Below are 12,527 nucleotides of genomic sequence, written 5' to 3'. Positions count from 1 at the left end.
TCAGGTATCACTCCTTGTGGGACCAGGGATCCATAGTACTTTGGGGGTCTTAAGGGGAACCAGGGGGGACCAGGGATCCATAGTACTTTGGGGGTCTAAGGGGAACCAGGGGGAACCAGGGATCCATAGTACTTTGGGGGTCTAAGGGGAACGGGGGGGGGGGGGGGGAGGGAAACCAGGTTGGCCACGTGCCAGGCAAGCCCTTTACCTGCTATCCTATCTCTTAGCCTCCTTTTAGATTTCTTTAACATCTGTGGTGCCAGAGTCCATATTATTTGGATTTATCTCTTTTGGTTTTAAGTCCAAAAAATTTGTTCTGAATGCTGCTTTCTGGTCACATTTTTTTAGGATGATGTGTAGATAAACTTTAAAAAGTGGTTCTTGGCCAGAGTTTTTTAGCTGGAACAAAAATTTGGCATAAATAAGATTCCATGTGTTTGTAATAAAGCTTTGAAAAACAAAAAGCAGAGACGAAGGAGTGTGCCAGCTAATAAATGTAAAGTTAGTAATAGACTTAGGAAATCATTTTGAAATAACCCTTTTTAAAAATTGGATTCCAATGTCATTATTATCAATCACCGCTAAAATGGTGGGCAGTTTCTGTGAGATCTCAGACTTGCCATTCATCACCGTGCCTCTCAGCACGGCTCACTTGGTCGCACCCTCGAGACTGTGACCTATTCGATTTGGAATGAAGCAGGAAATTTCTGTTTCTGAGATATTTCACAGATAAAAAGGAGAGAGAGAACAAAAGGGGATGCCCTGCCACAGAGGTGGGGTGGGGTGGGGGGTGGGAGGGATACTGGGATCATTGGAGGTGGAGAATGGGCACTGGTGGAGGGATGGGTACTCGAGCATTGTATGACTGAAACACAAGCATGAAAAGTTGTAAGTCTGTAAAAAAATAAAGAAAGAAAAAAAAAAGAAATTTCACAGATAGGTTTCATATTATTATTGTTTGAGAACTCCCTCTTACAAATATTTTTCATATTACTATTTATATTCTAAATCTTCTGTTCAGAAATCATTCACAAATATCTTTTAAATTTCGTGCCAACTTAATACAATAGAGATATTCTAAATCAGCAACTACTGACCCTGTTTATTTTTTGTCACTTTAATTTTTTTTGTGCATCTTGGAGTTTTTTTGTGTGTTGGTGGAATGGCATAGTGAAATACTGTAAACATACTTTGTTCCTTTGTATTTTTGGTCTAAAAGTCCTCTTTTATAGCTGTTATTGGTAGAAATTAATTCTTGCATTCCCTTAGAATCTTTTTCTAATAAGTTGAGAAAATAATGTTAGTCATTTCCTATTCAGTAATGTGTTTACTAATGCCTTCCTACTAGCATGAGGAATTTAAAAACTCAGATCCTCTCTTTATTTACAGGGTGTGTCTTTCATATCAGATTGGTTTGGTAAACATCTGCAGTCATCAGCAGCCGCTTGTTGGGTGAGTTTAACATTTTAGAAAATAACTTACTTTTCATTTTGAGTAATTACATTTTTTTCATGTAATGTTTTCTCTCTAAATATATTTCCTTGTTTGTTTATACTTTGAAAACAGAGCCAGGAGTAAGCTGTGAGCATCTCTGGGCGTGGCCCAAAACCAAAAATAAATAAAGTTTAAAAATGAAAAAAGTAAATCAATAGCATTAGCAAACAGTAAACAAACTATTAAAAAAAAAAAAGCAAGAGGATAGCCCTCCAAAAGGATTTGTAGATGTGATGTGAGATTAAAATTAAAACCAAGCATAAGTGTTCCATCTGTTTTCTGCCGAGGTTTCTAAAGCCTGATGTTTCTTTGCCATCTTTCTCTCACAGTTACATGCCAATCTAACATCTTGCCAAGCTCTGGGAAACATGTGTGTGATGAACATGAATTCCTATTATGACGCTGCCATTTTTGACGCCTGTCGACTGTTTCAGGCCGTCTTTGAAAACACAGCTGGGCTGCATACTGTTCATTCCATTTCCTTTTGGTAAGAGGACTTGGATGAATTATCACCATACCAAATCCAGTGCAGTTACTTCTACACATATTAAAATAAGAAATGTCATCGTCCCACTGTTAAAACAAATGTGCGTGCCACAGAGGCGTGGGGGTGGGGGTGGGTGGTGGCCGGAAGGGTACTGGGAACATTGGTGGTGGAGAATGGACACTGGGTGGAGGGATGGATACTCAATCACTGTAGGACGGGAACATAATCATGAAAGTTCGTAAATCTGTAACTGTATCTCACGGTGATTCATTAAAAAAATTTTTTTTAATTAAAAAAATAAAACAACTGTGATTATCTACAGGAGACAGAATCTTCCGTGGCTGTACTATGGAGACCAGCTTGGAATAGCTTCTCAAGTCCTCAGAACTACTCCTCTTCCTACAAATTTTACTTTTAAAGGGGAAAACCAGGTATAAGTCCCTGTACTTATTACTGACTAACCACAGTTTTGACCGATTAAAAAGGTAACAGGATTTTGACTAGGGTGTAAGTTTTGCTTCAGGTTTTTAAAGATACGTTGATCTCTAACCTAAATTTCAGCTCCTCCGAGGAACTGAGCGGTGGGGTGTAGCAGGCTGGAGTATGTGCTTCCGGCCGCAGTGCCCTTGGGCAGGAAGCGGACTTCTCGGCAGGTGCCAGTGTCTGTGCTTCTGTATCTCCGTATGTGGAGGTGCTCTCGGAGCTGGATTGGGCTCCAGACGTTTAGCGTTGTAAAATGAAAGGATTGATTCCATCCATCCTCTCGCCCCCACCCCGCATTCTCCCATTATATCTCCCCCTTTGCCGGGTTTGGAAGGAGCTTATCTGCCTCGAGCACTGTCTCGGTTCTGAAGTGATAGTTGCATGCATAAAAATCAGTCTGTATTTTAGGTGTATCTCAGAACTGCTTAGATTAGTTATGCTTCAGGGTGAAAATAGTTGGATCTTTGGAGGATAAAAGATCAGTCGTAATGAAAGTTTCCTTGTAGACTTCTGTCCAGCTTTCAAAGTACCTGACATTTTGTGTTCTTTCTCTTTAATCAGAATATGAAACTGAAGTTTGTTGCTGCTTCCTACGATGTCAGAGGGAATTTTCTCCAGTGGCAGACCCTGGAAGGAGGTGTTTTACAGGTGACTGATTTTAGCTCGAGTACTAAAGAGTACTAAAGGGCTGGAGTGATAGCACAGCGGTTGGGCGTTTGCCTTTCATGCGGCCGACCTGAGTTCGATTCTTCCTCCTCTCTCGGAGAGCCCTGCAAGCTACCGAGAGTATCGAGCCCGCACGGCAGAGCTTGGCAAGCTACCCGTGCGTATTGGATATGCCAGTAACAGTAACTATAAGTCTCTCAATGAGAGACGTTACTGGTGCCTGCTCGAACAAATCGATGAGCAGCGGGATGACAGTGACAGTGACTAAAGAGCCTTCTTTGTACCTGAGGCAAGAGAAGGAACAAGTGGGTCCTTGCTTGAAGGCTACTGTTGTTCTGTGTGTGCATGTGCTCTAAATTGAAATTTCTTAAACTACTTTGTTATGACTTTGTAACAAAATTGCTCCTTTAAATTTTCAAGCCCTCACCCATAACTGTTATGTAAACTGTGTTTGTGCTGAGGTCTGAGAGCTCTGGGTATGAGCCAAGCGCACACTTATCAGCTTTATTCCTTTTCTGTTGCAGCTTTGTCCCGACACAGAGACAAGACTAAATGCGGCTTATTCTTTTGGAACAACCTATCAACAAACTGTAAGTTTCAGCTGACAGTGTATTTAAACTTCATTTTTCACATAAGCAATTACCTGGGTGTTTTTGAAATTGGAAAGTTTTTAATATTATAATGAAAGTTTCAATAATTGATATATGTATTTTAATATAAGGATATAGAAAACCCTGATTTAGTCAAAATGAAGAGAATACATTTTCATCTATGGAGCCTTAAACATCATAGTGTTAGATGTTTATAATCAGTCCTTGGCTTCTAGGTATGTGTCAAAAATAATGCTTTTTGCATGTTTAAGTAAAACTGGTACATTATTTGCATCTAATTAAAATGTTTTTCCTTGGGGCTGGATTGATAGCACAGCGGCTAGGGCGTTTGCCTTGCACGCAGCCGACCCAGGTTTGATTCCCAGCATCCCATATGGTCCCCTGAGCACCGAGCCAGGAGTAACTCCTGTGCATCACCGGGTGTGATCCAAAAAGCCAAAAAATAAAAAAATTAAAAAAAAATGTTTTTCCTTGGGGCTGGACGAGCATTGCAGGGGTGAAGACTTTTGCCTTCATGCAGCTCCCCTGGTCGTCCCCAGCACTGCATGTGGGTCCTTGTGTGCTCTCAGGAGTAGCTCTAACTCGCCCCAACTACAAAAACAGAAAAAGAAACTTAATTAAATGTTACTCCTTCTCCCTTCTTCCTTCCCTGACCTTTTTCCTTTGGTAACCCACTTTTCTTTCTTTCTTTCTTTCTTTTCTTTTCTTTTTTTTTTTTACTGAATCGCAGTGAGGTACACAGTTATATAAGTTGTTCATAGTTGGGTTTCAGTCATATAATGCAGTTTTTCTCCCCCCACACTCCCACCTATCTCTATGGCAGGCACTTTTCTTTCATCTCTCTCTCTGTTTCTCTGTCTCACTCTCTCTCCCCCCCTTTCTTTTTTTCTCTCTCTCCCTTTCTCTCCCCTCCACTCCCTGCATCTCTCCCCCCTCCTTTTGGACATTATAGTTTGCAATACAGATATTGCAAGGAAAGGTTACCAGGTATATCCTTTTACCTGCTTTCAACACTCAGTTCTTCTTATCCAAAGTGACTAATTTCTATTATTCCTTTGTCTATATCCTAACTGCCCTTCACCCCCACTTTTGTGGCAAGCTTCCCGCCATTGACCAATCCTTCTGACCCCTGTTTTTCCTGGCCTTAGATATTAGTCACCTATTATTATTTTTTTGTTATATCTCACAAATAAGTGCAGTCATTCTATATTTCTCCCCCTCCGTCTGACTCATTTCACTGAGCATTATATTGTCCATAAGTATCCATTTATAAGCAAATTTCATCACCTCATGTTTCCTAACAGCTGCGTAGTATTCCATTGTGTAGATATACCATAGTTTCTTTAATCAGTCGTCTGTCTCAGGCACTCGGGTTGTTTCCAGAGTCTGGCTATTGGGAATAGTGCTGCAATGAATATACAGGTGCAGATGGCATTTCTGCTGTGTGTTTTTGGGCCCCCAGGGTATATTCCCAGAAGTGGTAACCCACTTTGAAATTAAATTTTGGTGCTAAGGAATATCATGAGCCAGTAAATATTTGAAATATATTCTCTAATTTACAAAAGCACTTCTTGATAAAACACGTAAACACTCACTGTAGAACAAAAGTATGGTTCCAGTTTTGTTAGAAATACAATGTAGAAATGGCCTTGTGGGGAAAAAAGTTTGGAAGGAAAAAAAAGTTCATGGAACTATAGTTGATTTTTTTTGTTGTGTATATTTTTCCAATTTTTCTACATGAATTTACTTTAATTATCAGAAATTACTGTTGAGCAATAACTTGAAAAGTATTATCCTATGCAAGCTCTGGTCCAGGAGCGAGTCAGCACTAGTTTAATAACTGCTGTTGTGAGCGCAATATTTTATTGGTATATCATCTGATTTGTGAAGTAACTGTGAGTTCATAATATCTGTTCCTCTCAGATAAGGTGCTGTTCTCCATGCTTTGGGTAATACCCAAGCCAGTTCTCTGTTAGGTTTAAAAATCATGATTTTCTTTTTTTCCACTGAACCTGGCTACCTCGTGTAGAAGCAGTTATGTGAACAAAAATGCAGATTCTTCCCATTGGAGATGAGGGCCCTGAGCACCACTGCAAGTGGTTTCTGAGCACCGCCCCTTGCCCCACTTCTCAAAGGAAACAGAAAGCTGTATCTTAAAAAAAGAAAACAAGGGGCCGGAGCGATAGCACAGCGGGTAGGGCGTTTGCCTTGCACGCGGCCGACCCGGGTTCGATCCCCGGCATCCCATATGGTCCCCCAAGCACTGCCAGGAGTAATTCCTGAGTGCAGAGCCAGGAGTAACCCCTGAGCATCGCTGGGTGTGACCCAAAAAGCAAAAAAAAAAAAAAAAAAAAGAAAACAAAAGAAAAGAATGTGTGTGTGTGTGTGTGTGTGTGTGTGTGTGTGTGTTGGAGGAGGAGAGGAATTTGGGCCAGACCCAGCAGTGCTCAGGGCTTACTCCTGGCTCTGTGTTCAGGGGACTGTATGTGGTGCCAGGTATTGAGCCTGATTTGACCAGCCACAAGGCAAGTGTTTTAACCTCTGTGCCATCTCTCCAGCTCCTGTGACGTAGTTGTCAACACTTACGTGCAAGGTGCCATGCTGGTACAGAGCGGGGCCTCAGCAGCTCCAGCGTGCTTTCACCTGGGTTGTGACTCAAGAGTCATGCAATGTTTTCCAGTTAGTTTTATTGGCCTACATTAAAAAAATACATAATATTAATGTTCTGGAAGGCACTTGGAAGTGCATCTATGTTAAACATATTTTACTGTGCAAAATTTAAAACGAAACACTCAGCAGAGGTCCTCGGTTTGATCTCAGACACCAAGACACAACGAACAAGACAGTCTTGGTCTTTATGATTTTTCATTTTCAATCGGATGCTTTTATTTAAAATTAAAACATTTTATTTTCCAGTGTGATATTCCAGTCTCTAAGCTCTTAATTGACTTTCCCACTCCAATATTTTATGATGTATACTTTGAATATACCGATGAGAATGAACACCAGTTCATTTGGGCTGTGCCTGTGTTAAACCTAAACCTTCAGCATCATAAAACGTTTGTGAACAAAGGTAAGACCATACATACCTCTCTTTCCCTCAACCGAAATCAGTAGATAAGTTAACTGTGATAATTTCAGAATCACAGATGATACAAATAGTTATATATTTTCTCTCTTGTTCATCCTGTAAAATGGGATGCCAAAAAAAGTGAAAAATAAGTAGCTAGAAATGTTTACTAATTGTCTTAGACTTGCTGTTAGGGAACTTTATTATTGCTGAACCTGTGTCTCGAGAATCTTGGTAACTGCAAACTGGGAGCTTCTTCAAACATCCTTGAGCTGCTTTTTGGAAAAATTAGGGTTTGAGGTTTTTGTTTTATTTTGTTTCCCATATTATAAAATTCTGCTGCTTGCAGGAGAATATTGCTAATTGATGAAAAATCCAGTCAGAAGACATTTGGGTGAGATGGAACCATGATTGCTAGGAATCTCTTAGAGCAGTACCAGTTTTTGTGATCACTGTATCTAAATTAAAATCTACTAATTTTGAAAAAAAATATGCTAATTTTTAAAAAAAAATTTGATCATTCATATCTTCAAGAGCCATGAAGGGCCATCTGGAACATTTGGACAGCACTTTTAATGCGTTTTTTCCTTTCTTCATGATAAAGATAGTAACTCTGACAAGTGGCTTCTGACTCGGCGCATTTTCTTGGTGGATGCACTAAGCGGACGAGAAAACGACTTAGGAAATCAGCTGAGAGTAATTCGAATTGCTACCCAAATATCTGTCAGGTGAGGAAACTTCCAGCTACCAAGTTGGACTTGAGGTGGATGAGAAAATGGTGTGGCGAGAGCGTGTGCCCGAGGGTGCTGATGGAAGCAGTCGGGACAGCTGAGCTGGAACAACCGTGCGGTCTGTTAAGGCGTCTCACTGGGTTGGTGTTGGTGGACACAAGAGGTGAGGGGCCAAGAGGGAATTAGATGGAGCATTTGGCTTTTGTCAGGGCTTAGTCTGGGCTCCTGCTCGTGCTGCTGAGTTAGGATCGGCTCCGAGCGGAGCGCAGGTGGGTGCCAGGGCCCAGAGTGGGTGCACGGAGCCCCGCAGGTGACAGGCTCTGCTCGGCCCCCTCTGTCCTCATGTCCTTTAGCAGTTGCTCTTGGAGCTTAGTGGTAGGTAATTCCTTCGGCTGATCCTCTTCTTACGCTTCTGTAACAGTGACCCTGAGGAGTGTGTTGTGCGCCCTTTTATTCCTTGCTCGGTCTTAACCAACTTTCCCACTCATTCATCTCGTGACATGGTCTTGGAATAGACCACTGAAAACCACCACCCGCAGGGGCCCGAGCCATAGTCCAGCGGGGAGGGCCCTTGCCTTACATGCGGCCAACCTGGGTTCGATCCCCGGCATCCCATCCAGGTCCCCTGAGCACTGCCGGGAGTAATTCTTGAGTGCAGAGCCAGGACTAACCCCTGAGCATTGCCAGGTGTGGTCCAAAAAACAACAAAGACCAACAATTTAAAAGGAAACCAACCATCTTCTGTGATGCCATAAGTTTGGCATTTCAGTATGTGTTGTATATTTTCACTATTGCCTCATTTTGCCTTCTGTGGCAGTCTTCTGGGTTAGCAGTCCAGGCACTTTGGCCATACGTCTTGCTGAAATCCAAATCTAGCATGTTCTGGACATTGCCTCGATCTCCTCGTGAGAACAGTTACAGCAGCCAAGCCCCGATGCTTATCATTTTTCTCCTTGGGAGTCAGGGTGCATTGAACTCAGCACAATGGCCCCAGTGTTCGTGCGACAGCTCCGAGACGGCTTTGTTAAGAATTCCCCTTTCTCATTAGACACTCGGGTAGTTATTTGCCTTCCTCAGACCTCAGGTAACACACACACTTCCCCTTGAGTGTTCCTGAAAGGCGTCACAGTACTGCAGGGATTTCACTGGTAACACAAAAGGACCGAGAGCAAGAAGAGTTTCTAGTTTGTCCCAGGGAGTTTATTTTAGTTTTACAATTCTGACCACTTAGAATACCTTGTGTTGTTGCCGTTCTGTTCATCTGTACTTAAACTCCGCTGCCACTGGCTGGTTGCTGAGAACAAGAAGACCTTCCAGAGAAAATTCCCAGCAAAGGCGGGAATGGGTGTTATTTATAACTAGAATTGTATTTCCCTTAAACAGCATCCACCTTGTACCTAACACGAGAGCTGGAAACATCTTCCCTCCTTTGATTACTGTAGCGTACAGTGACATTGATATCAGAGATTCCAGAAGCCAGTCTGTGAAGGTAAGTTCCTTTTTCATCAGTATTTTGCTGCGTATTAATATAATACTGACGCCATTTGTATTATCAGCAAGAAACTATTATTCCTTTCTTTTAAAAAAATTCTTTGGTTTTTGGGCCTTACCTGGCAGTGCTCAGGGCTTGCTCCTGGTGGAACTTGGAGGACCACATATGGTGCCGGGGATCAAACCCGGGGCAGCTGCGTGCACGGCTGACCTACCCTCTTAGTCCTTGTCTAAGTTTCAAATATACTTTGCTCTTTATCTAGTTGAGTCTTGGTCATTTTTTACCAGTATTAGTCAGAGGTGAGTTCTAATGGATCTTCGTGTAAAATAAGTGAGAATTGGGTTTTTCAGCAGGCATGTCCCCAAGCAGTTGGGCATCCCTGATAAGGATCGTGAAGTATGCCAGGATACACAGCGTCTTCTCCTGTCCTCTCTGGCCTTCTTGCTTGCTGTGCAATTTTGTTTTCCTGCCCAAGTAAACGAGGCACTGAAACTCTGTGTGGGCACGTATGTTCTCTTTTCATTAGCCTTGCCTTGTGCGTCTGATAAAGACAGTGTCTATCTAGCAGGCAGAGATTCAGGTGATCAGCTTCCTAACTGATGCTGGAAGGCGAAGGAAGGGTGCAGCTTAGAGCTGCATCCAGCCAGACTTCCCCCGACGTCTCCAAATTGCTGAAACGGATTCCAGAGCTGCAGTTCCAAGAGCTCGTATATAGACTGCACCAAGAGAGTGAGCCGGCAAGGGCCGTGGCTACTCCTCGCATTGATACCAGTCAGAGAAAGCATCCCTGTTTTGTGCACAATGAGGTTGCTGAGAGCGGTAGAGAAAAAGGACAGAAGTAGCTCTTTAATAATGTTTTTCCTCATAAAAAATCAGTGGATATTCTCTTCTCTTTAAGCAAACATGAGAAGAAATTAATTGTTATTTTAATTATATTTATTTATTTATTTATTTATTTATTTGCTTTTTTGGGTCACACCCGGCGATGCACAGGGGTTACTCCTGGTTCTACACTCAGGAATTACTCCTGGCAGTGCTCAGGGGACCATATGGGATGCTGGGATTTGAACCCAGGTCAGCCGCATGCAAGGCAAACGCCCTACCTGCTGTGCTATTGCTCCAGCCCCAAATTATTATATTTAATTTTTAAAGTTAATTTCTAAATTGTAGAAATTACGGTATAAATGAATAAGCTAATTTTGACTGTTACTTTCTCTAAATTTTCATATTCTGGCTTCTTCAGCCAGTGTGCTTGGCCTCTCTATGGGACTTGCACCTTGTGGCTACTGTTGATTTTAGACTTTCTTTACAAAAGATAAAAAATAGGCAGACAGCATAACTTGTCTCTGAAAGATTCTGTATCTCCGTTTTTATTGCCTAACTGTGTGAATGCGTTTCCGCTGCCTGAGCTTGTAGGCTACACTGGGAACAGACAGTCCAGAAACGCGCGTGATTACAACAGAAGATGCCTGCTTCACAGTTCCTCACAGTGATCGGTCTTGGGTAACCAAGAGTGCATTCATTGTAACATACTGTTCTTCCGGAACTTTTCTTTGAGTGTTTTCTTCTTGCACCAAAGATTCCAAACTAAGTTCAACACCTCAGGAAGGTTTTCTAAGTAGGTTTTTCTGACTCCTTAGTGACAGAGTCTGCCACACAATCAGTTGACTCACAATATAGGCAGTTTTTTTCATCATTTCTGAACTTCCCCTTGATACCTGTTGCAAAACAGGGCGTGAGTCTTAAATATCGAGTTCTCTCTGTTCTCTCACCACCTTCCTTGCTAGTTGACTGAGCAGATCAAAACTATCCAACATGAATTCCCTCAGAAGTCGTCTTTAATACTCAGAAGTGTATTAAAGTGTATTAAAGTGATGGCCTTCCCATCACTTCTCCCTGTTTCTAACAAAAGGAGGCCTTTCAGCTCTTTTTCTTTGTTTTCATTTTTTGACCGACACCCAGTGGTGCTCAGGGTTTACTCCTGCCTTGTGCTCAGGGATCACTCCTGGCGGGACTCAGGGACCACATGGGGTACAGGAATTGAATCCGGGTCAGCATCACACAACCGGGTTGCAACCACCATCCTATCATCCCCCTTTTTCCCTATCTTATCCTTTTTTCTTTAAGCTAACCTTCTATTTTGCTTGTCTGTTTTGTAATTTGGCCAGTTTCTTTTGGTAGTTTTTTTGGTGACTCTGTCTTTAGCAACCTCTAATTCAACCCCCCCCCCTTTTCTTTTGGCAGGGGTGGGGCAGGGAAGGGGATCGAGGGATGGTTTGGACCATGCCCTGTGTGCTTAGGGCTAGTCCTACTGTCTTGGGAGTGACCCCTAGCCAGCCATGCACGGATTTGAACTGAGGCCTGAGGCATGCACGGCAACCCCTTAACTCCTCACCCACCGAGTGTCTTCAGCAAGGAAGTGCTGTACGATTGCTCAGCTCCTCAAGAGTTACTGAAAGCAGCATTAATAATTCTTTGGAGGAAATCATATATAATTAAGGGTCAAATAATAATGTTGATAATCCTAAAATGTAGCAGCATATATGGTAAGATATAGTTAGCCATGTAATTTTTTCCAGTTTTTAATTGAAGGACCATGTCATGATAATGTTTCAAGTTTGCATCCTAAATCCACAGCTGTATGTACTCTCTTAGGATCACCACTGAAAGTTCATTTCTATCCTTGGCCAGATAGAGGTGTATTTTAATTTTATTTTCTAGAAGAAAAGGTAAAGAGAAATTTATTGATAATATGTTCACCTCTTATACACACATGGTAGGAGCCCACGGGAACTGAGTAGTTCTCCCACATGGCTTTTTTTTTTTGGGGGGGGTCACACCTGGCGATGCACAGGGGTTACTCCTGGCTCTGCACTCAGGAATCACCCCTGGTGGTACTCAGGGACCATATAGGATGCTGGGAATCGAACCCGGGTCGGCCTCGTGCAAGGCAAATGCCCTACCCGCTGTGCTATTGCTCCAGCCCCTCCACATGACTTTTAGACAGTGGGGATCCCCTGGCTAAGACGCTGGTGACGCAGAAACCACGAGTCTCTGAGTTCGTTGTGATTCCCAAGTTCTTCAGTATTTTGAAGAATGAAAATATTGAGTAATAAACAATACTCAGAGTTCCTGGGAAATAGATAAGTTTCTTGCCAAGTAGAAGAGAAAGGAAAAGAGGATCTTAGTATGTCACTCTTTCCAGGTAGGGAGTTTCTTCTGGGCCTCTCTAAGGGCTCCTGAGGGCCCCTTGCATTCCTTACCAGTGGGCACGTGTTTACAGAAGACACCAGACAATCACAGGGATGTCTAGCTGGGCCACCGGGCCCTGGGCATTCCTGGCCTTTTCTCCTAGTCTCCCTGCCGGCCGAGGCTCCAGGCCAGAGGTCTATGGTTCTGGGAAGCTCTAGGAACTATGGGAATGAAATGTGTGTCGGGTCAAGGGGGGAAGGTGGCCAGAGGAAACTGTGGTTTCCGTCCTCACTGGCGAGGT

At 42.7% G+C, this 12,527-nt stretch overlaps 1 protein-coding gene across 2 annotated transcripts in view; it reads left to right on the top strand.

Annotated features, from left to right (window-relative positions):
• The window catches only part of TMEM67 (transmembrane protein 67), a 50,900-nt gene that overhangs the window by 13,864 nt on the left and 24,509 nt on the right, over window positions 1-12,527 (top strand). For both annotated transcript variants that reach the window (XM_055125474.1, XM_055125475.1), the window contains exons 7-14: window positions 1,390-1,452; window positions 1,824-1,981; window positions 2,304-2,412; window positions 3,026-3,112; window positions 3,655-3,720; window positions 6,658-6,814; window positions 7,416-7,539; window positions 8,926-9,031. In XM_055125474.1, coding sequence (XP_054981449.1) covers window positions 1,390-1,452; window positions 1,824-1,981; window positions 2,304-2,412; window positions 3,026-3,112; window positions 3,655-3,720; window positions 6,658-6,814; window positions 7,416-7,539; window positions 8,926-9,031 — 870 coding nt within the window. The remainder of the gene's footprint in view (window positions 1-1,389; window positions 1,453-1,823; window positions 1,982-2,303; window positions 2,413-3,025; window positions 3,113-3,654; window positions 3,721-6,657; window positions 6,815-7,415; window positions 7,540-8,925; window positions 9,032-12,527) is intronic.

The sequence above is a fragment of the Sorex araneus genome, chromosome 2 (genome assembly GCF_027595985.1).
Source record: "Sorex araneus isolate mSorAra2 chromosome 2, mSorAra2.pri, whole genome shotgun sequence".
Classification (NCBI taxonomy): Eukaryota; Metazoa; Chordata; class Mammalia; order Eulipotyphla; family Soricidae; genus Sorex; species Sorex araneus.
The sequence above is the reverse complement of the archived record's forward strand: the minus strand, read 5'-3'. Positions and strand labels throughout refer to the sequence as shown.